Source organism: Perna viridis, chromosome 10 (genome assembly GCF_037379345.1).
Source record: "Perna viridis isolate PV_CMFRI_1.1 ecotype Kerala chromosome 10, ASM3737934v1, whole genome shotgun sequence".
NCBI lineage: Eukaryota > Metazoa > Mollusca > Bivalvia > Mytilida > Mytilidae > Perna > Perna viridis.
In genome coordinates this window covers 14,220,982-14,245,223 of record NC_142454.1, presented here as the reverse complement: position 1 = coordinate 14,245,223, position 24,242 = coordinate 14,220,982, and the positions used below count along the sequence as shown (strand labels likewise).

The 24,242-nt window shown below is 32.2% G+C and overlaps 3 protein-coding genes across 10 annotated transcripts in view; 2 read left to right on the top strand and 1 right to left on the bottom strand.

The window, feature by feature from the left end:
* LOC148604637 (iduronate 2-sulfatase-like) lies at nt 1-22,693 on the bottom strand. Of its 5 annotated transcripts, XM_088550079.1 has the most exons (10): nt 22,556-22,693; nt 21,321-21,395; nt 11,987-12,072; nt 11,014-11,150; nt 10,581-10,758; nt 9,590-9,678; nt 7,297-7,507; nt 4,569-4,729; nt 3,707-3,833; nt 1-3,184 (listed from the first exon to the last, which is right to left on the bottom strand). In XM_088550079.1, the coding sequence occupies exons 3-10, from the start codon at nt 12,051-12,053 to the stop codon at nt 2,424-2,426; spliced, it is 1,731 nt and encodes a 576-aa protein (XP_088406205.1). In that variant the 5' UTR covers nt 12,054-12,072; nt 21,321-21,395; nt 22,556-22,693; the 3' UTR covers nt 1-2,423. The 5 variants fall into 5 exon arrangements, with proteins under 5 accessions (XP_088406205.1, XP_088406203.1, XP_088406201.1 ...); XM_088550077.1 differs by lacking the exons at nt 21,321-21,395; nt 22,556-22,693 and adding an exon at nt 13,306-13,416; XM_088550075.1 differs by lacking the exons at nt 21,321-21,395; nt 22,556-22,693 and adding an exon at nt 13,303-13,413.
* LOC148604638 (DNA-directed RNA polymerases I and III subunit RPAC2-like) lies at nt 13,392-20,697 on the top strand. The gene is made up of 5 exons (XM_088550101.1): nt 13,392-13,537; nt 14,405-14,505; nt 15,519-15,595; nt 17,503-17,582; nt 18,803-20,697. The coding sequence occupies exons 1-5, from the start codon at nt 13,493-13,495 to the stop codon at nt 18,860-18,862; spliced, it is 363 nt and encodes a 120-aa protein (XP_088406227.1). The 5' UTR covers nt 13,392-13,492; the 3' UTR covers nt 18,863-20,697.
* LOC148604626 (transcription intermediary factor 1-beta-like) overlaps nt 22,582-24,242 on the top strand; it is a 293,163-nt gene continuing 291,502 nt past the window's right edge. For all 4 annotated transcript variants that reach the window (XM_088550094.1, XM_088550091.1, XM_088550090.1 and 1 more), the window contains exon 1: nt 22,582-23,348. In XM_088550094.1, the coding sequence (XP_088406220.1) occupies nt 22,582-23,348 (767 nt within the window). The remainder of the gene's footprint in view (nt 23,349-24,242) is intronic.

Sequence of the window (24,242 nt, the reverse complement as noted above, 5' to 3'; positions counted from 1 at the left end):
CCAAAGAACTAACCTTTACTCAAAGATACATGTATATGGTCAACAAAAACTTGTTGCATAACAGATTCAAGTTACACAGAATATTACACCCTATCCATCTGAAGCTACATTAAATCAAAAACTTTCTCATGTAGAGTTCAAAATTATTAATAAAAAATACATAAGACAAAATATCACCAATGTCCTCAAGTGCAACTTCTCAGCTTTTTCATTTCTGGTACACAGAAGAAAAATCTTGTATGCCCTGCAGAAAAAAATCTGTCTGATTCTGAAATTACAGCTGAACTGGTTGAGTTCCATTACAATTTATACTTCAACAAAAAAAAACAACTTGCGGTTGTATATTGGTATGGCGCTATCGCCGTCTGAAGACACTTGGTTTTCGTGGTAAATTTGAGTATAACCAATTAATAAGGACAAGGTTCCAAACCACAAAGGAAGGATGGTATTGATGTTGGGGCTTATGGCCCAAATTGTTGTAAATTAGGGGCCAAATGGGGACTGAAACAAATGTTTCAAAGAATTTAACTATATAACCAGTAAAAGTATTGGAATGTCTAAAGTTTCCCATAATATATTTTACCACAATGGTCAGAAGCAAGTATTTTTTTTTCATTTCTATATGAAAATTTGAGTGTAGTAATTGATTGTTTAGAATGTGTACCACAAGGTGTCATATCCCCTAGGAAGTTCAGGATTTATTTTGCAGGTTTTGATTGCAATCATTTAGGAATAATGGCCAAAAAGTGACCACTGCAGTCCTGGTCAATTTTTTATCCTGTGTCAAATGTCTAATTGTAATAAAAATTGAAAGCTGTGTCAAGTCTGTTCATTGTTCAACCTCTGTAGATAATATCAAGCTAGGCCATGTGAAACATTTTATTTTCTAAGCTCTTATCTTTGCATCAAAAATTCTTTGAAGGGTTATTGTTCTTTATTTCTAGTGATAACTAACCGAAAATTTCAGTGCCACCTGGTGGATAGAAATACATAGCTACATGTATCACTACAATACTGGGAAATATTACAAGAAGAAATTTTACTTTCTGCACCTGAGGTAAATTTCTATTGTAGTTGAAACGGCTGAGTACTAAGTAGTTCTGAATACCAATGTCCTATGAATGGGACAAAAATGGATGTAGGATAGATGGACCTAATTGTATATACAGTTCAACCTATGATGCTTCAATGATGTTGCTTGAAAAGTTTCAGACTATTCTCATGCATGTTTCCCAAAGGCAATTGTCATAGATTTTTGGGACAGACCAGGACAGTGGTATAACACAATGACTAAGGTGTATAAACAGGGGATGCTCTGGCTTTCAAAATTCTGTTGCCAGAAAAATCTCCAGCTGCCATATTTTGTCACCAGTTTTCAGAAATTAGAGCCAGAGAGTGCAAGCAAAGATTATACATTTTTTTTTAAAAAAAGACAGTATTAAGTCCACTGATAAATTATCTTTGTTAATTTATCAAAATAACCTTTCCATTCATGACATACATGTACCCAAGATTCATTTTTGATGCATGTATAAAGCAGGTTTTTAGCTCTAGTCTGCCACTAATAATAAATTTCTACCCCAGAAACAGGTGTTTCATTTCTATCAAGGACTTTATATTACTATTCTCATATACATGTAGTCCCTGATTTTAAAACATGATTGCCCTATCTTACAATATAATTTGATTTTTTTTTTTATGTTTTTAACAAACTTGATTCTTTTTTTCAGGTAATAAAGTTTCTACCATTTTGTTACATTGACCATTAAATGTGTCCCTGCTTAATTATCTTGATATCTGAAAAGTTTTTCCTAAATTAGATTTTGGGAATCCCCATTCTATTTGTTAACCGATTTTCCTGACAAAAAAGTCACATGGCAAAAGTGTAAACAAATGTAATCATTTTTCATCACTTCTTTCATTTCGAAGTGTTTAGACACTGCCTGATGGGATAATCATTGTTAATTGGAATAAATTTATTCTGCTATTAAGTAAGTCTGTCTCTGAATGTATCACATGGTTAAACAGGGCTGTGAAGCTTGTATGTAGCCACGTGCACATGGCCATAATTGGGTTTACCTTTGACCAGATGATGAGAGTTTTGATTGGCTCAATAGTATATTTACATTTGATTGGCACCTCCCATGAGGATACTGTCAGTCACGGTCATCTGGTTTAATTACCTCTAATTGCCTTCAGTTGTAAATTGGTCATGGTCAATCAACTGTGACCAGGTATCAACACAATTGTTTAATTAGACTTTAGAGAGAATATCTTGCTGATAAGCTTCCTGTCAATTTTAATATACAAAACCTAGGCGCAAAGAAAATCGCCAAATGGCTATTTTTGTCGCCAGATAAAATAAAAAATCGCAATGTTGAAGCCCAGTGCGACCCCTGGTATAAAGGAGGGGTATACACAGATCATTGGTACTGATTTTCCAAAAAAGCAGTTGGTAATGCACTCCTCCATCCTTCATGCAGCTTTTTAGACAAGTCCTTAACTAGACTAGAATAGTAAGGATTCCTAGCCACATTATTATCCTCTCCTGGATCTTCGTTGTGAATATACAGCTCAACAGCATGTAAATCTTTCCAGTCTGTCTCAAAACTTACAGGGTTAAACCCCACCCACTCAGTATAACGGTGCTTATTTGTTCTCATTGTGTATCCAATTACTTTGATATCTTTTAGTCGTGGCTGGTCACTGTTTTCCTGTGGTTTGTCAGATGGACGTGGATACTGACTGAACACTGCACTCTTCCACGTAAAGTTTCTACTTTTCACATCATTCATTAGGTTTTTTATGAGAGGAACTACGCTTGTGCCCTCAGTACAAAGGTCAATGTCAGAACTATTTTGTGGACATAATGGTGGCATTTTAATCCCAGCAATATCTGTTAAGGTTGGAAATACATCAACAAGTTCAACTAAAGCATTTGAAACTTGAAATGAAAATTTGTCTACAATGTTTTTCATGCTGCTCTTTATTTTTCGCTTAGATTCTGTAACTCTCAACTGTTTATTTTCAGCTAATTTTATAGATAGTCGATCAAAAATTTCTTTTCTGTGTAAATTATCTTTGCTGTTTGTCACACCAGGTATATGAACAATAAATGGCACACGTGTTGCAACCTCAAAATTACTAAACTTCGACCACTCTTGATGCTCTCCTAATGACCATCCTGGAATAAATTAATTACTTGTATATCAACTACATGTATTTAAGTTTTGTAAATTCAAATGCAGGATAACATTGGTTTAAGAACCACAAATAAATGACATTACTATAGGTTGCCTTACCCAAACATATCTATTGGCCAGAGTCATCATAACTATCTTGTTTTCAGACAGCCAGTCCAAACCAATTCCAATATTTTAGAAATTCTGATTTTTTAAGTCTTGGAAAATTTAGTGTTCCCCAAGGTTCTTTTAAATTTCACAGAACAGAATAGCATTCCTACTGGACATCCAATCCAATCAATTTTTTAAACTTCCAATTGGAAAATTAAAAGCTATTAACTGGGTAGATGTTCATATTAATTTACATAAATGTATATATTCATATTGACTAGGGCAATGGGAAACATATTTGTCATGCCAATTTTAGCATATAATGGCCAATTTTTACATATTATTTAATAATAGTATCTCTATTTCTAAGATTGAAATGCTTTCAATGAAATCTTACATATGTATAAACCTACCATGGTCTCCTATAAATATAACTGCTGTATTCCTGGATAGTTTGTATCGATCTAAACCCTGTAACAATTGTCCAACCTGATCGTCCATGTAGGAGGTAGCAGCATAGTAACTTTGTCTCACTAATAACTAAAACAGGCAAAGTTAAAGTTCTATAAACATAGAATCTACAATGATAAAGAGTTAATTCTGAAATTTTTGAGATGCGAGTCATTTCATAATCAATGAGTAAATGTAGATTATTTTTCTCATAAATTATTTTAAAAACAAAAACAATCTTATTGCAACTATTTTTAGGCTTCATAGTTGTTACATGCAATCAAGGCTCGAAGTACTGGGATGACCCAGCATATTTATGAATTATCATCTAGAAACCAAATGTCTACAGATGAATGTTGTATAAAACAGGTGCACCATTCACTGATAAGGTGAATTCTTAAGTAGCTGTCTAGCTAAGAATCATGCAAAATGTGATTCATGGGTGATTCATGGGTGAAAAGCCTACATATTTTTATTTTTTATATTTAGTTTGAATTGCCATTGGAAACAGAAATTTACATTCAGTTTTTCATATAACCATGTTCTTAGGAGATAAAAATTAAAAAGAATGCACTGTAAATTTCAAAATTAGCTCTATAAATGACACTCAAATACAATAAAATCAATTGGATTTTTTATGTTGATTATCTCCTAAGAGCAGACAATTACACATTTCATAATACAGACCCATAAAATAACAAACTAAGAAAAAAAAGATGTAGCCTTTTTTGGGGTATATCACATTTTTCAAATTTTGCATGATTTTTACAGACTGCTACTTACATCAATTTGTGCAATTACATTATTTATTACCTATAAATCTACCTGATAATGTTTTGGGAGTGGACCATATGGAAAGCTAACATTTAACATTTTGACATCATCTCTTTTTCTTAAATCTGCCCATGGATTCCATGCTACTGGTGGTAAATTTGGTGGGAGATTTGGATCAGGTGCTAAATGTATCCCATCTAAAGGATAAAGATCTGAAAGGTAAAAGACATGAAGAATAACTGGTACTTCTGACTTTGATACTGACAATATCATAAACAAAGGTGAGTTTGATATTCTCTATGATATCAGAGGTTTACACTAACTTTACTAAATAAGTAGTCTAAAGCAAAAGTTTATTAAAAAAATTTTATAGTCTTTATAGCGGGGTGGTATTCCTGAGAGTCCAGATACTTTAATGGTGTTGGAGCGTGCACAATTCTGCAAGTTGAGGACTGTGGAACTTTCTAGTACAAAATAATTCACTTAAAGGTGGTGGTATTTAGTAAAATAGATGAAGAAAGTTTGGAGGTCAAATTTCATTTCAACAGGTCTGAGGGTTAAGTCCCCTAAAACAGACAACAGGTTTGCTATATTTTGAGGCCTTAGAAAATATTCATTGGTTTGCCCCAACTCATTTGCATTTCTTCATGCAAATTTATGGCAGTCCAAAGGATTTTTTCTTGCAGAATTTCATGTAGTCCTAAAATTTTTGTGGGCACCAGGTCATTGGACTGTTGTTATTGTTGAATCATGGATGATTTAAGTATCAAAATTGAAGGTAACTATTATTCTGTTTAATGGTAATCCAAATAAAGCATTTTTAATCATTTAAGGTACATTTATTTTTTGGTCCACTTTTGTCATGCAAAATACCAAGTAGTGTAACTACACACACTCTTGGTTCTCAAGGTCATTTTCATTCAAAGAATTCTAAAAGGATCTGATGATGTCATAACCACTCCCAAAGTTTTGATAAATATTTTCTAATATCTTGTCATATACGCGAAATAGAGAAATATCTATCAACATGATCAAAGATAAAAAATTCCTGACTACCGATGAAAAAAATTAAGTGGTTGTCCATAAAAGGCCGAAGCAGGGGATGGCACTTACCAAATTTTGTTTCTAAAAAAATGTTCATCCATTAATGTAGTCATCACTACAGAAGTTTTATGGTCGTCATCATGAACTCGTGGATCATTACGGTGTATCCATGAAAACTGATTTGTACAATGTGTCATAGTTTTCCTTTCCTCTTTTGTCTACCCTGGACTGGACTTTTTATGAGCAACTCAGTGGGTGTTTCTCGAAAAGCTGAGGATGCTTACCCTACCAGTGCATATGGTCCATGCTCCCAGTTTTTAGTGGAGTCTGGGTTGCTCATTTACTTTTGTTACTTTGTATGTATGATTTTGGTTATTTTAAGTTCATTGTTGTGTGTGTCTTTTTTCCATGTCTGGTTTTTGTCCCTGGATTACATTCTTTTGATTTCCACTAAATCTTGGTTCCCTTGATTACTATTAAAACAGATCATAAAAATTTTGTTTTTAAAAACATAATTGTTGGTTTGTTATTTTAACGTAGTGATAAGGATAATATGAACAAGAAATTTGTGAGCAATGGCTCACTAGTGATACCCCCACTTTCACTAAAGAAAATTAATATTTTTTTGGCAAACAAGAAGAATTAATTCTACTTAGAAAATGTTGGTTTGAAAGCATAGATTGTTACTTCAGTTTACATGATGACAAGTGAATTTCATTGTTAATGGAAAGCAGACCCATAACAACAACAAACAAGAAAGGAGAACGGGCATTAGGCTATGAATATTACCCAAAAATATCAGCTTTATTGTAATAGCATAAAAATTTATCAAAACATAGTAACACAAATATAAGGGAAAACAATGGTAGTGGCATTTGTTCATTTAAGGAATAACTGTAATATTTTTTCTGTCTATGAAGAAATAATCTTTATCATGTGACACACACTTAATAACCTGCATAGCAACCAATAACCTACATAGCAATCAATAACCTGCACAGCAATCGGAGTTCAACGAATAAATCATTAAAAAAGATTTGATGACATCACAGTCATTACAAAATTTAGTCTATGAGATGATGGACCCAATTTTTTATCCAATCAGAAACTGTGTTATTTTCTGAAATTAAATAATTGTATAATGACGTCATAATGGTGCCACTCTTATATGTCATTAAACAAAAACTGCTGAGAATCGTAAATTTTGTTGTTGTTTTTTTTTTTTTACATAATTTGTATCCAGAAATATATATTTGCACATGTGAACTATGAAGTAACATGTATTCATTAAATATGAAGTTATTACTTGAGTGTGGACACATTTTCCTCGCTAAAATATATTACCTCAAAGTGACCAAAATAGTAGAAAATTGACAGAACATCTGAATTTTGGTAAACTTCAAGCAATTCTTTTGTCCTTCTAATGCAAGAATTATCACAAGTCCTTATGTTTTCCCATTTGTTAAGGATTCAAGTCTAATAAATCACAGTTAATACTTTCAAAACTCTTTGATAAATTTTCAGTTGTGATTTAAGGCCATTGAGAGCCTTTATAACTCCTCCTCCATTTCAGGTTTCAGTGTTATATTTTTTACAGTTACATATACCATATCATATATCAATAATATTCAATATTCAAGATTTGTCCAAATTCATAAGTTGAGACAGGATATACATGTAAATATATTCAACATAAGAAAGTTGTCAAATTCCATAAATATTCTTACACGCATACCTTGATATTCCTTAGGATACTTCAATGGAATATGTGGTTTATGGTAACCAACAGCAAGGAAAAATGGCTTCTTTTGATTAGACAGACTTTGTAGAATCTGCAATGCATGCTGGGTACTTTGAAGATCAGGCAGTGTTTTCTCTGGCATGACTGAAACATTCACTGGACACACTATATTCATGTATAATTTTCCATCAGGACCAGGACAAACCTTTAATAATTATAAGATAAATAGCGAATAACCAAATTATGACAAGAAGTTAAAAATTTAAGTGTTTTTGACATGAGTATTTAAATTTTGGTTATTCAGAGTAAGTTATTCTGAATAACCAAAATCAAAATACTCATGTCAATATTCAATAACCAACAGATTATCCTCACAAATTAAAATATAGCTTTCATAAATAATGCTATTTTCAAATAAATTCTACCAGCATATTTTGTGTTTGGCAGATTTATATTCAAAATAGTTATATAAAGATAACTTCACAAATAAAAAGTGTTGTGACGGGAGAAGTCCAAGAGAAATAGTACAGATTTTTTTTTCACATATGAATTATTGAAATTTATTACACAGGGAACATTAGATAACTCACTGCTGTGTAGATAATAATAACTATACCTAATTGACTAAAAAATCATCTTTATATTTCACCCCGAAATCTGTTTCATACTAAGCATGTATGTTGATGTAGATTCTCATCCCTGCCCAACCTATCTCAATAGGCTAAGCCCAAATTGAAAAAAAAAATGGCAGCTCAAATTTCAAGAATGTTATCACGTCCACATCCATCATGACACTACTTGTATGCAATAAGTATTGAGTTCCAGTCCTAACAAAGTTCCAGATACATGTAGTGACAAAACATGGTGTATTTAATCTAAATTCTGTTGACAGACCTATATAGTCTTAATTCATATATAATTGTAGTATACATGTTTAAAGCATCTGCTAGAATACTTTCCTATGAATTTATTCAGATTTTACAAATCCTGAAAAAAATCAAATAGAAGTAACAATTTGCAGGGCACAGCTTGATACAATCACAGAGGTCAAACCCTGAAAAGTTGCAGCCAAGATGGACACATGATTCGAGCTTGATACTGCTTTGAATTTTAATTGCAATTAAATGTTTGACACATGATAAGAATTTGACCAGCTTCAAAGTGGTTCCTTTCCAAATTGTTCCTCACACCTCAAAAATCAATCCCAACTTTCCTTCAGGAGATAAAGCACTTTATGGTTCAATTTCATGAAGGATCCATTCCCTCTCACTCAATTTATTGTATACATACATCAAAAAGTGCTTTTTTTCTGGCTTTTTTTTGGCCCCTCATTCCAAACTATTTCAAGTAAAAAAAAAAACAAAAATGAATCCAAGCCTTTCTTTGATGGTATGGCACCTTGTAGTACAATTTCAAAGCCATATTTATACTCATAATCAATTAACTTATTGTCTGGATTTCAGGAAAATGCTAGCCTCTTCAAATCCCATTCAGCTGCGGATTGGACCCCTGGTTGACAAATGTCAAAGTCAATGTGTTGCACCAGGAAACCCAATAGTCATATAGTCATTCAGATGGAAAAACAAAACAGGAATTGCAAAATGTCATCATGTAATAATGAATCAGTGAAAGCTTCATCAAATTCCATTAAGCAGTTTCAGAGGAGTTGCAGATAAGAAGAGGGGATGGATGAAATGACCTATGAAGGAACGGATGGATGAATGAACAGACGGACATCATGATCAATATATACCTCCCACTTTTCCAGCAGGGGCTATGATAATTGGCCACATTTGACAGCATGTCACTAAAAGGATTTTTCATTAAGTGAATTTCAGGAAACTGAGTTCAAATGAGGCATGTCTAAAACCATATTTGATAGATCCACATTTATTTAAGAGTGTACAACTTCATATTGTGTCTTTTCTACATATACTAAATTATGTGAAATTCTAAATAGTAATATCAAAGTTAAAAGAAACCATATCTAAATGGTAAAAAATAGAATTCAATAAAATAAAATATAAAGTGTGCAAAAACAAAAAAGGAGGCCAAAATTTTCAGTTTTATGACCTTTCATCAGGGCAAATGATATAAGATGAGAAGAGATTGTTTGTTTGTTTGTTGGGGTTTAACGTCCGAGCAGCGATGAGAAGAGAGAAAATAAATATGTAAAAGTAATTGTATGAACTATGTCTTAACATGTTACAAAAATGTTACTAAGAATTCTACTTCTTCATTACATAGTAAGGTATAATTTTGAGTTTATGCAAAAAAATAAACTAACCTTTGCCATTTTGTACTGTTGCGTAGAGGGGTGATATGAAGGTACAGACCAACTATAGGGGAAATCATCTGTCTTCCCTGAAGCTCTCCCTGTTACAATAAAGTAAAGCATAGATATGCAATTTAGATTACTACTACATCTTTGCATTCTTCTCATTCTAACCTTATTATTTGTATTTTTGAAGCCTTACAAGAATTTATCTACCAAGTTGTGGAGTTCCTCCTACAACACTGACTGACAGCTTTCAATGGGGCATAATTTGTAATGCATTTTTGAAAGTTCAATATTTGTTTGGACACTATATTTTTATCACTGTAATAGTAGATTTATCAGTAAGGAAATTAAAAGTACATGTAGTAATAGGCACCCAATTTATAGACTATTGTCGGGTTGTTATTTCATTCTAAATATATGAATGACCCTATGCATGGACAGTGATCCAGTGTATGTTCTGTATTAGGCTACTTTTTGCTGCGGAGAGGATATTTCAAGAAATAGCATCAAATTCAGTGTTATTTCTTGTTCAAAAACAGTTACTGAACACATATCCAGTCTTTGTTATACATTTGGTTCTTGCACTTTTGAGAAAAAAATTATATAGATTGATCATGAAATTGTCACTTTGCAAGATTTATTGTTCTTAATTTGGTTTCATTTGGTTGATTATAGTGGGAGATGAATGTATGTTTTTTCTAAAAAAAGGCAGATATGAATGCAGAAATAATTATTGTTATGTGGAAGTATTGCATAAGTAGACGGAAAAAGCATTGTTTGTTTGGTGGGTTTTTCTACACCATGAACCACTTATCCCATGGCAGTGTCAGAATTTTATATGGACTGGTACTTAACACACTTTGTGAACCTACTAGGATATTTTTATACCCAGTAACTTATTTGTGCTTGTTCTTTAAGAAGAACAGTACATATACAAGGAAGCTATTTTTCAACTATAGTTTAGCCTGAACGAAAGTTTAACGAAGAATTTTCTCACCTGGATGAAAGATTTTCCCAACAGAATATGTAGCAAATCCACTGTTTTTGAAATGCTGAGGAAGAGTTGTGAAGTTGCCTCCCTTTTTTCTCCAATATGTGAACTGATCAAAAACCTGTGTAGAGTTAGGTCTGCGACTTGTCAAGAAAGATGCTCTACTAGGACCACATATAGCTTGCTAATAAAAATAGGGGCAGCTTAAGTTAAATATGTAATACATGTACTAAATTTCTACAGATCAAGTTAATTTCTACCAAATAACTTCCCAGCTCTAGCTATTACCTGTTTTTTTTATTGCAAAAACTGAATAAATTATTTACTTTTGTAAACTTTGTTATTCTCAAAATAATGCTTTAAAACTAAAATAAATTTCATAACTCTCACTGAAGGCATTATATGTTAAGATTTATGTGGAAAATTTCTGATGTCTTACCTGTGCAAATGTCTTATTAAAAACAACTGACTGACTTGCTAAATAGTCTATATTTGGGGTTATCATGTGCTTATATCCATAACAGCCAAGTGAAGGTCGAAGGTCATCCGCGACAATGAACAATACATTTAAGGTTCCTGCAAATACAGTAACACAAACTTTAAATAAAAACTGGAAAGCGTATAGACTCAACAAGTATTAAATCACTCAAAAACGGTAAAATCATCAGAGACATGCTATATAAAATGTATATACTCTAAACCATAAATGGATTAACACATGCAGATAAGTCATGATTGTTTGAACTTTTTGCACAGATGCAGAGCATGTGGTATAGGCAGTCTTGCATGTTTCTGTTGATGGAGGCATAAGCAATACACATACACATACATGTAATTACAACATAGTGGGGCATTATCAACAAAGAGTTATTTGTGTACAAATAGTTCTGTCACACTCATAGGTGAAACTCAACTCGTATCGATTATAATTTAATCTGTATAGGTTTACAGTTTTTACAATCCTGTAATACCAATGTGTTTATGGTGGGAGGGGGGGGGGGGGATGGATACAATTGTCCCTGTGTATGTCACTGTGAGACTGTGTGTATGCATATGCATCTATTTCAACATTTTAGCAGAGGAATTTTCATGATCTGCTAGTAATGTCAATATGTGTGTATATCTTTATGTCTAAATCAAGGATGTTTGCGGCTCTATAGAAGAATAACAAAGATTTCAAACGGTTGTGAAATTTTTTAAGACCTTTTACACTAGAACAATATATAAAAAGAAAAAAAAATAAATATGTCAGTGTGTTTGTTTTTATATATAAGCATTTAAAAGGATTTTTCCAGATTTTTGTGCTATGAAATGCATAAAAGCAGACGAGTCTGAAAAAAATGGCTGAACATATCACCAGCAAACATCCTTATATCATAAAGCATACCAGTAAATTTTCTTAATATTATTACCTTCACAAAGATTAACAAGAAGATATACCCAGATAACTTTGTAGAGAAGCTGTAGACCACTAATCATATTGTCAGTTCATGATATCCTATAAATTAAACAAAAATCTTTAATGTATTATAAAACACTGTATGTAGTGTTTGTTTCTGTTTGCATGTGTGTTTCACAAATGAAATGAAATGTATATGAAAACAGTCTTGTACTTGAAATGTACTATTCTATTCTGTTCTAAATACATATATCATATAAAATATATATTTTTGTATATGCATTTGTTTATATGTTTGTATATGTGTTTGTTTAAACCCTATATCGTTTATTTTGAAGATATTTAAAATACAGGTATTAATTTTTATATTTTAAATTAAAATGCTTTGCATGCATGTCTACACCAGATTAATACAGAGGATGAACCTCAAAAACAGTTTAGGCAAGTATGAACATACCATTTATCTTGATTCAGGTCTTAACTTTGTTAAAGTGCCAGTTTTTTGCCCTGATGTCCAACATAATTAAAGTCACAATGACTAATGTAATTCCCAACCATCCTTCAAAGTTCTTGGACCTTGTGTTTCACTTTCCAAGAAATCCCCATGCTAACTATTTATTCAAGCTATTGTCCAGACATGAGAATTATTTTTTATGATCTCCTTTTGTCACAATACTCTTTTGCAGTCTAATTAAGTCAACACAACCTCCTCAGTCAATCTAAGGCCTTTATAGGTTTGCACCTTTGGTACAATTTCAAAGAAATCCTTTCGCTTTATTTTTAACTCAAATTATTGTCAAAAATATTAGGAAAAATCTTTTGGTCACCTTTGACCCATATTTCAAGATAACATACAATATAACATACATGAACAATAGAATATTACACTAGCATAAACTCATATACTAGAGCATCAATCTTGCAACACCCGTTTTTCTCTTATGTCAGGTGACATACCACAAAACCGGGAGCTGCGAGATTGGTTTTTTATTAGATTGATAGAGTATGGTTACGGTCTATAATAATTACATTACAACAGATTGAAATATTTCAATAAACATGAGACAGATAACTGCAATTTACATGAGACAGATAACTGCAATTTTTAGACACTGTATAATTTACACGACTTCGCTATTGAAGACTTTACCTCTAGCATTAAAAGAATTCTAAACAAAAATAGAGGGCAAAATAGTTGTTGATTTGCTATTTAGCTAGAACATTCATTTTAATAAAGCCAAAAAATGGCTAAGTTTCATATTCAAAATCTTCAAGTTAAAATTTATGCAGCATGTATTGCCTATTTGTCCACAACTTAAAAGAAATCACCACGTTTGTCACTTCTTCTGCCTGCTAGCAATTCTTAAAAATTTGTCATCACTGTTCTACTTTCAGTTTCAATTTTAGTTTATGTCCGTGACCGAGCCAGACCGAGCACTATACTATAAACCGGAAGTTGCACATGTTTCACTTTCCTGTTTCCATTTCACAAATTTACTAATTAACTACGGACAGTAGAATGACAGGCAACACGTCTGAATCTGGCAGTCGCCGTCTTGAAGTTGTAAGCTGATATATTTATTTGTTTGTCATTTTCAGACATGAGAAGTATTTGATTTTATGCAAATAGTTCATGAACACCTCCTTGAATTGAAAAATAGGTAAAATATCCCACCTCTGTCAAGATACTTCATTATAGAGAAATGGAAATAAATAATCGTGCCCTAATGTGGTTGAAAATGTTGCAGGACGACCTACCTGCATTGTAGTAGATAGTGAGATTGAAATAGCCAGTCAATTGACTTTGCTAAAGGATCCTCGGTGACGGAGTATAATTAATTTTGTGAGTCAAATCATGCTCTCCTGTTCCAAAAAATAATTTCCTGTCTCACAAAATTAAAAAGAAAACATATTTCCTAAGAATCAAATGGTTGTCCCCTTAATATCATAAGTGGTATACCCCTTAATTCCTTTTGGGATTTGGCACTGGAGATATTTTTTGTTTTGACCACCATCTGTGGTGGTCAATACAAAAAATATCTCCAGCGCCGAATCCCAAAAGGGATTAGTATATCCCTCACACTGCTAGCCGAGTATAATCTAGTAATAGTCAGATATCAGCACTCAAAACCTGTAATGTGTATATCTGAAATTTGTGTTTACTACCATTATGAGGACTGTTTTTACTCACAATCTTACTTTTGTATGTAATTTGCTTGTTTTGTACTATTGTATCATTGTTTATCTCTATACCATTGTAATTTTGATTTTTGAGAATAAATATGTATATGACCTCTATTGTACCCATCACGCTGCATGCGCCCACAATGCATTTTATTTCAATGTACAAGTATTCACATGTCAGTATTAATTTACTTTTATTAAGTCAATCTTTGAGCTCACAATTTAGGATATCTTTGACCAATTTCAGATAGAGAACCAAGGAGAAGACAGTGAGACTTGTAAAACATTTGTATTTCACAATGAAGATCACACCTTAGGAAACTCTCTTAGATATATCATAATGAAAAAGTTAGTATTTTTGTATGTATTATTCTATGATATATATTTATATGGCATGATACCAAAGAAAAAATTAAAAGCAGCCAGAAATAAATAATTTTATGCTGTTGCCTTACAGTACATGTAGATAAATTGTACAAATACAAAATACAAAGGACGTATTTTTATGAACCAGGAATCACTTATTGGTTAGACTATTGTTTTGTTTTATATTTTGTTTTACAGGGAAATCAGGATTCAAACGATAATCAAAGGAATATTATCAAAGTATAATGACTAGACAGGGAAAGTAAGACACAAACAACTTAAAATGTATACCAAAATAAAACATACAAAGAAACAAAAGCAAATGAGCAATCTGGACTCCACTAAAAACCTAGAGCATGGACCAGGTGCACCAGTAGGGTAATCATCATCTACTTTTCAAGAAACACATGCTGAGTTGCTCATAAAATGTCATGTAAATGTCAATTGGACTTTCCTGTTACACAGGACAAGTGCAATTTTGGTGTGGGGAAGTTGTTTATTATGCCCCACTTCTGCTTTGGCAAGTAGAATGCTTGAATTGTTGAGAGGATTTTTTTAGTCCAGAAAGTAAACTGTCAAGTGTGGGAAAGTCAATCTTTCCTATTGCAACCAAACATTTAGAAAAATCCTAGAACACTGCATGTGTTTTGTTGTTGACTTTCTGCTCACCAGAAAGGCACATTCATTTTTTCCATCAAAAGAGTATTGTTTAGTAATTCAACACTAAAATAACTACACTGTACCATGTTTTCATTTCTTATGTACTTTAATCACCATCTGGACCTTATGATATGTAATTCCAAAGCTGATTGTTTTGGCTAGTCCACTGAAGTGCTACTTATTTTTGTGTTTAGTAACAAGAAATCACATTTGCAAAAAAAAAAACAAAAGAAAACATGACTTATAGGGTTCTTAGTAAAACATAATATGGACCTCAGCTACAACAGAAATGTAAATTGTAGAGCCAAATAAATAAGATGTCATTAATTTTTCAGTCCAAATGTAAAGTTTTGTGGGTATAGCATTCCTCACCCATCAGAAAGTAAGATCAACTTCAGAATACAGACATATGGTTAGTAGAATACATTTGGCCATGCTGTAAAGAATTTTTTTGCTCTAGAATTGATTAGGCCATGAGCATAATTTTGGGAAGATATGGGTGTCCCGGATTTGCTAAAAGATGGGATATGAAAAAACCCATTGATGATATATTTGATTCTTTTTTCTATTTGTGTGAGTGGGGGAGGATTGGTTGTTCTTGTTGTTGCCATCGCTTGGTGTCCGTCGTTGTCGTTAACAATTTTTCATAACTCTTCTCCTCTGACACTACTTGACCAATCTGAACCAAACTTTTTATGAATGTTCCTTGGGGTATCATGCATAGGACTGATTTGGGGATTTTTGATTTGCCGAAAAACACGGCCGCCATTACTAAAAATATAACATAGCAGTCAGACAGAAGTTTTTTGCATATATCTCCAAAACCATTAGGTTTAGCCAAATTCTGACATGAGGATTTAAGCATTCAGCACGATGAGATTTATCTTTGGTCAAATTTTCTTTTTAATCTGTTAAGCCATGTTGGAGTTATCGCCCCTTTTCAACGTTTTTTTGATAGTTTTAATGTTATTTCTTTCAACAATCTTCTCCTCTGACACTACTTGACCAATTTGAAACAAACTTGGTATGAATGTTTCTTGGGGTATTGTGCATAGAACTGATGTGGAGATTTTGATCCGTCATAAAACCTGGCAGTCGTTACTAAAAATAGAACAAAGGGGTCCAACAGTTTTTTTTCGCATATATCCCCAAAACCTTTGGTTTAGCCAAATTTTGACGGGGTTAAAGTGTTCAGCATGATGAGATCTATCTGTGGTCAAATGTTTATTTTAATCAGGTAAGCCATGTTGGAGTTATTGCCCTTTTTCAATGTTTTTTTTTGCTATTTTTAATGTTATTTCTTTCAAAAATCTTCTCCTCTGACACTACTTGACCAATTTGAACCAAACTTGGTATGCATGTTCCTTGGGTTATTGTGCATAGAACTGATATGGGGTTTTTGATTGTTGAAAAAATGGCTGCCCTTTCTAAAAATAGAACATAGCGGTCAGACAGTAGTTTTTTGCATATATCTCCAAAATTTTTTGTTTTGTTTTTGTTTTTTTTTACAGTTTTCAGCCACTATCTGGAAAACTATGATAGATAGAAAGAAACTTCAATATTTGAAATGATCCATATGATAAGTCTTACCAAAGTCTCCTTTGGTCAATATTGTTTGACATCTTCTTAATTTTATTGCCTTTGAAAGGCAAAATTCAACCAGGTGAGTGATTCAGGCTCCTGGGAGCCTCTTGTTTTTCTTTAGATCTCGATCTTTCAATCTTACTAGGTATTTAGTTTTAATGTTGCTAATGTAAGAGGTTACCTTTTGAAACGTGTACAACATAATCTTTCAATCTTCCTAGGTATTTGGTTTTAATGTTGCTGATGTAAGAGGTTACCTTTTGAAACGTGTACAACATAATCTTTCAATCTTCCTAGGTATTTGGTTTTAATGTTGCTAATGTAAGAGGTTACCTTTTGAAACATGTACAACATAATCTTTCAATCTTCCTAGGTATTTGGTTTTAATGTTGCTGATGTAAGAGGTTACCTTTTGAAACATGTACAACATAATCTTTCAATCTTCCTTGCTAATGTAAAGAGGTTACCTTTTGAAACATGTACAACATAATCTTTCAATCTTCCTTGCTAATGTAAGAGGTTACCTTTTGAAACATGTACAACATAATCTCTCAATCTTCCTAGGTATTTGGTTTTAATGTTGCTGATGTAAGTAACCTTTTGAAACATGTATACAACATAATGAAGTTTACGACATTTATTTTAAATGTATATTGGAATTTTCTTACATATGTATATTTTAATTTGCTTATTGATAATAAGCTTAATGCATCATGTGATTTTTATTTTTGCTAGGAAAATCTGCTGTTGATGTCTTGAAAAATGGTTTAAAAGATTTAAATTTAGCCTGTGAACATGTGCTGAAAACATTTGAGGTAAAACTTTCATGTTGGTTTTTGGAAAAATAAGTTAAGAGTAATAAGTCAAGTATAGTCTGCATTTGTGTATTATTTGCTCTCCCCCCATTTTTACCTAAAAGATAGTTAAAAAAAATCTGTGCAAGAGAACTTCATCAGGTTATTTGCTGTTCAGTTGAAATGAGCAAACTTTTTCCATTTTAAGTTCTTTCTGGAGGGAGTAGGAATACAGACATCTTATTTCTGTGTAAAAATCCAGTCTGAAAATGAAGGTTTAATTTTTACACACAGACAGGATAGGAATACTTGATAGGAATGTTAACAATGATTTATTTGGTCTACGTGGTCTTGTTTCTTGCTTACTTGTGCATCATAAACTGACTTCGGTTTTTAGATTTCATTGTACCAGTGCTCCTGTGATTTCTTATTTTTTTAACATAAGGAGTGCCCCCTTTTGGATCTGGCTACACTGTCATGTTACATTATTAGATGTATTAACAATACATGACAACTAAACCCCAATGTTTATTCAAAAACAGAAATACCAATTTTTTGGGATTAGGGTGGATACACAAGATTGTTGATTCTTGAATTCATGGTTTTGAGGTTTTCAGTATACACATTAAAATTATACACATTAAAGGGAATCTCCTTTTTGTTGAAAACCAAATTTCATGGTCTGGCCTGGCCTACCCAGTCAAACACAAAAACTGATACCCCCACAAACAAGAGTACTTTCACAGTAACTGAAGAAACCCTAATTGTTGTATAAACATCAAAACAATGTTTGATACATTTCAATGAGAAATTGGCCCATTGTGTCTTGAGAGTATTTTTAATAAGCTTTTAATAAGTCAATACAAATCTTATGAGGTGCATTGCATTCTGGTAATTAAACATGCTTTAAGCAAAGAGAAGTACCAAGAGAAAGGGGAGATCAATTGTGATGATTTATTTTATGTACATGTATGTCAAAGTTAATGGAATCCAATGAAAAACAGCTTAATAGAAACAAAAAAAAAACATAAATGGTGCAAGCAAAAATGTCAAACTAGTTGTTATGTGATAGAATTGAAATCTATAGGTTGGCAAATAACTTTGAAGTACTTATTAAAATAAAACAAACTGACTCAGGTGGTCAAAGTTGCTTTTAAAGATTACAGATTATTTAATTTAAATATTGTATATATTTATTCAGCCTCTTGTGGTATTCAAAATCAACTTTCTCTTTTATACAGAATAGTGTGTCTGAATTTAAGAAGAGAAATACTGTCACAGAAATGGATACCAGTGGATGATTTAAAACCTATTACACAATATTTAAAAGTCAGAGGCATAGAAGACACATAGAAATTATCAAGTGACAATGTATACAGCAGTAGAATTTACCTGATTGGGACACTGTCCTAAATCAGTTATAATTCTTTTCTTGATAATGTATTTACACATATTCATGTGAAAGTTGGTTAACTGTTGCATTTATGCTGCTTATCATTGGATTTATTTTAGAGTTATAGTTTACCACATGATAGAGTGCATAAGACAGATTGTCATATTTTAGAATATCATGTTACATTTATGTATATATAACATATATTTAGATTACAATATACCATTTTTGTATATGCATTATAAGTGTTTGTTTAAACCCTATATCATTTACCCGATATCACATACCCTATGTCACACCTCTAGACCTATATCGTTTACCCAATATCACACCTCTAGACCTGTATCGCATACCCTATATCGCATCCCTTCACGGACCATGCTTGAAGTATAGTTAAAATATATGATATACTGAACATGACATTTGAAAATCTGTATCATATGTGGTATTAACCCGCGACCTATATCACCCCATGGGCTGGTGGCCCTTGGGTGATATAGGAGTCTCTTGGTTGATACCACATAAAATACAGATTTTGACATGTAATATGCAGTATATATAGTTACATATTATCACATGACACTGTGCTATTACACATAGTCATGTGACAGAACTTTTATTTATGTTCATCTACAGATAATCACATGGCACTGTGCAGTTAGGTAAACAAACAGAAAGTCCCAGGACAAAAAGTTACAAAATTGGTAGGACATAAAGTCACAATTAATTTCTACTTCGTAGGACAACAAGTCACAAAATAATTGAATAAAGTAATTATGAAGTGTCTTTGTTAGATATTACAAAAATATATATTCACTTATAGTAGTTTATAATGGAATGATATTTAGAATACTTCAACATGCTAATTTTTGACATTTTTACCTCCAATTGAGAGAAGGAACACTTTTGAAATTTAATATTTGCTGAAGTTTATATTAAAGTTAAAGTTGAAAATATGACAAGAAGATAAAATGACCATCTATTTCTAGTGTTTAATGACTGAGGTTTAATTAAATACTTAATTACTGTTTCTATCATTTTAAATGTAAACTTAGCCATTATTTGAAGCTGGTAGTTAAAGACATTTTGACAAATGTGTTATTAGTTTCTTTCTTCTTATTCAGCATGGGGTTATATTTTCAAAATCAAGATTGCATAGGTGGTAACTGTCGAAATTTCTGAAGCTGGAGATTTTCCTCTCAAATTTTTTTTTATGAGTTTTTGTTTTTGCCACAATTTATTTTACAATAATTGAAGTATTTTTAAGCTGAACTTTCAAATAAAACATGAAATTCCTGTGAATGCAACCAAATCCCACTTTCACACAGCTGGAGATTGTAGAATTTATCAGGGAATATTGGGAGGCTTTTCCTGAAAGAAGGAGACTCAACACCTATAAGACTGAAGTTATTCAAAAGTTTTTGTAGGAATCATGCTAATTCAGTAATATGTGATACACCCCAAAAAAAGGCTACACATTTTTAATTTTTTTAAGTTGCTTTATAGGTCTATATTATGGAATGGATAATTATTCATTCCAATCTGTGTGCTCTTAGGAGATCATCCACATCGAAAATCAAACAGTTTCTATTGTATTTTAGTGTCATTTACAGAGTTATTTCCCTTAGTTTTAAATTTTACAGTTTATTCTGTATTATTTTTATCTTCTAAGAACATGGGTTATATGAATTTCTGTATTATAACATTTTAAAAATATTAAAAATAAAAATATGTAGGATTTCATTTTGCATGATTCTTATATAGTGTGGTTAAATCTTACTTTTGTTACCATTTTAGTAAGATTATACCATTACTTTTCAACATCACAAATCCTTCTGTCATTTTAAACTTTGAACAGCTGTTATTATAAGGGCTCAGGTCACTATCTTTTTATATCTCCCCTCAATGATTAGATGGTATATTGGAATCACCCTGTTTGTCCTTCATACCCTCTGGGCATCTGTCTGTCTCCAATCTGATAGATTTATTTCAATTTGATGTCTGGCTTTATATAGATGAAACAAATGAGCTAGATTTCCTGCTTTGATACAGGCACATACGCAGGATATTGTTTATTTTTATATGATCACAAAAATGTAGTTGTTTTATGTTATGATGATGTCGTCTTTGTCAGGCATCATTGTTAATGTTTTTAGTTAAGTTGTATTGAACCAAATGTCATGACATTTTGGTATATTGTTACTCTGCTGCTAGAGGAAGCTGGCTTTATAAAACAGGGTCACTGGCCTCTACCGTTCTGCAAAAAATGTGACAAAAGGAGTGAAATGAGTGTTTATTTACTGGTAAAAAAACAAGTGAAAGCTTTATTTCTCATTCAATTTTGATGATTTTCTCTTTCAGCTCACCTGCCCTAAAAGGCCATGTAAGCTTTTCTCATCACTCGGCATCCGTCGTTAACTTGTCTTTAAAAATCTTCTTCCCTGAAACCAATGAACGGAATTTGAGAAACCTTGGTGACAATCATGCTTGGCATGTCTACTCCACAAATTATATCCATTATGGTCCTTTGCAAAAAATGGCCATTGTTACTAAAGATAGAACATAGGGGTATTGCCATTTATGTTTGTTTATATCTCAAAAACCATAATAGATGTAAGAAATCTGAGACATTTTTTTTTTTGGATACTTTCAGATTTTTTGGCAGTTGTTGCATATTATTTAGAAAACGAAAGCAGATTAACGATTAACGTAATTAAATAAAATGTTCAGTATTTAAGTATCTATTATAGGTGCAAATTTCAGAAAAATCTGTTGACCATTTTTGGAGTTGTGACCCTTGAAAGTGTCACTTATGATGTTTAATTTTATTATTTTTGCCTAGTATTTAGAAAACGAAAGCAGATTGATGATAAATGCAAATTTATAAAATGTTAAGTATTTCAATGTCTATTTTTGGTGCAAATTTCAGAAAAATCTGTTGCCCTTCTTGGAGTTATGGTTCTTGAAGGTGTCATTTCGGACGTTTTTATAAGTTTTTGCCTATTATTTAGAAAACGAAAGAAGATTGATGATTACTGTAAATTGATAACATCTACAGTATTTGAATATCTATTTTTGATGCATATTTCAGAAAAATCTGTTGACCCTTCTTGAAGTTATGGCTCTTGGAAGTGTCATTTTTAAAGTTTTTATCAGTTTTTGCCTAGTATTAAGAAAACGAAAGCAGATTAATGATAAATGTAAATGGTTCCATTTTTATGACCCCATACGGTTTTGCCAACCCTGGAAATAAATAATTACTGTTACCTTACCTAGTTACCACCGAATGATTTCCGAAAAACTTTGAAGAAATATATTTCGATACAAAAATCAATTTGTTTCCCAATAGATAAGCGAACTCGTACAAAAATGTTATAAACTCCCGTAACCGTCAATAGTTATGAATACAGTCAGTGTATCTAATTAATTTTTTGTTTACGTGACATAAATATTGGTTGGGCATTTATATGTTAAAAATGCCTTATCATTACATGAATACAAAACAGAAAATATGTAAACATTCCTTAAAACGATATGAATAGTCTACTTATGATCACTTATCGGAACCCGGTTTACTGTTTAAATCACATGACATATTCACCTGTCATTCAATGAACAAAACCAACTATGGCGCAGGTCTCAAAGAAATCGTGTGAGATCTGTGAGCAGGCACCAGGAACACACTATTGCTTGGACTGTGAACAATACTATTGTAATAACTGTAAAGTTCATCACAAAAAACAGAAGCCAACACGTAATCACGAATTTCAATTGGCAACAGAAGTGATCCCGGAAGTAAAATCAAAATGTAATGATCACAATGAAAATTTTAGTTTCTTCTGCAAAACATGTAATGTTCCCGTTTGTAGCAGTTGCGTAACCGGAAAACATAATGGTCACAAGTTCTCCGCAATCCATGATTTTGTTACAGAATTTCGAAAGGCTAATTCCCTGAAGTTGGAACCAAAGATTGGGGACCTTGAAGGTAATATTAAGCAAGTATCATCTGGGCTTCAGAAATTCGAGGGCGAAATTGCACATGTTATCAGAACAATAGAAGAGGAAGGAAAGCGCATGAAAGCAATGATCGATTTATGTATTGCGGAAAAGATAAAATCAGTACAAGGCATATCGAAAGAAGAAACAATGAAGATTGAACGGACTTTAAATGCGATGAAAACAGAATTGAAATCAATGCAAACTATGGACACTGAAAGAAAAAAGCTAGAGAAAGCGCGCCCGGATGGTGCTTTGATAAAGAAACTCCAGGCCTTACAAATTGATATTGATCAACTGAGACCCACAAAACCACCAGAGATACCGTCTATAACATTCATTCCAGGCATAGTCAAAGAAAATGATGTTAAGCAGCTCCTGGGGACTTTTGATTTCAGGTTTGTAACTTTTACATGCAAAGAAAATATATGTTTTATTTAATAAAAAGCATATTTCATACATTTTGGCAAGTACGTACGAAACACCACCATTTATTTATCGGTCTCAAATTAAATTTGATCTAAAAATGTTACAACTATACAGCGGTTGGCCAGATATGATAGATATTTATGTTATTAGGTGATTCTTATGGAGGGTACCCATAAACTGCAAGACAAAATCGAAATAAAGCAAAACAAAACGAAACAGGAAGAAACAGAATGAAATAATCAAAATGAAATAAAAAAAAAACAAACGATATTTAACTATAGTTTGCACCAAAAGTTTGCATTGATATGAAATTAATTTTTTTGATAAAGATAAAATCGTCTACTTATACAAGTAAACTGGGATTAATAACAACAGGATGATGGGGACCATTTTCTATGTACCTGTATACACCGCTGGCATCGGTCTTATTTTCATGAGTTTGAATATATTATTGGATCATACATATTCTACTGTTCTATATCAATGTTAGTTATAAAATGTACTATATCAATGGACCATATTTCTAAAACTCGAATATATTTATTGCTAAGACAAACTTCCCCATTATCACCAGTTGGGCTTTATTTTAATAGTATCTGCTTCAGCTAATTAAACATAATCCTTTAGTCTGAAAAAAAAAATCAATAAACTAACCAAAAGGGTTATTGTCACCGTATTATTGTCATATCTTTGATTTATATTTTTACTGATTCTAATATTGACTCTCTTGTTGATAAATGAAATACTTATTAACTCAATAATATTTCGTGGTACTTCTTGTCATTATGTTTTTATCTTGGCATTTGCACGAACACCTTGTTTTACTGATACATTTTATTTTATGTTTCCTGCAGGTTTACATA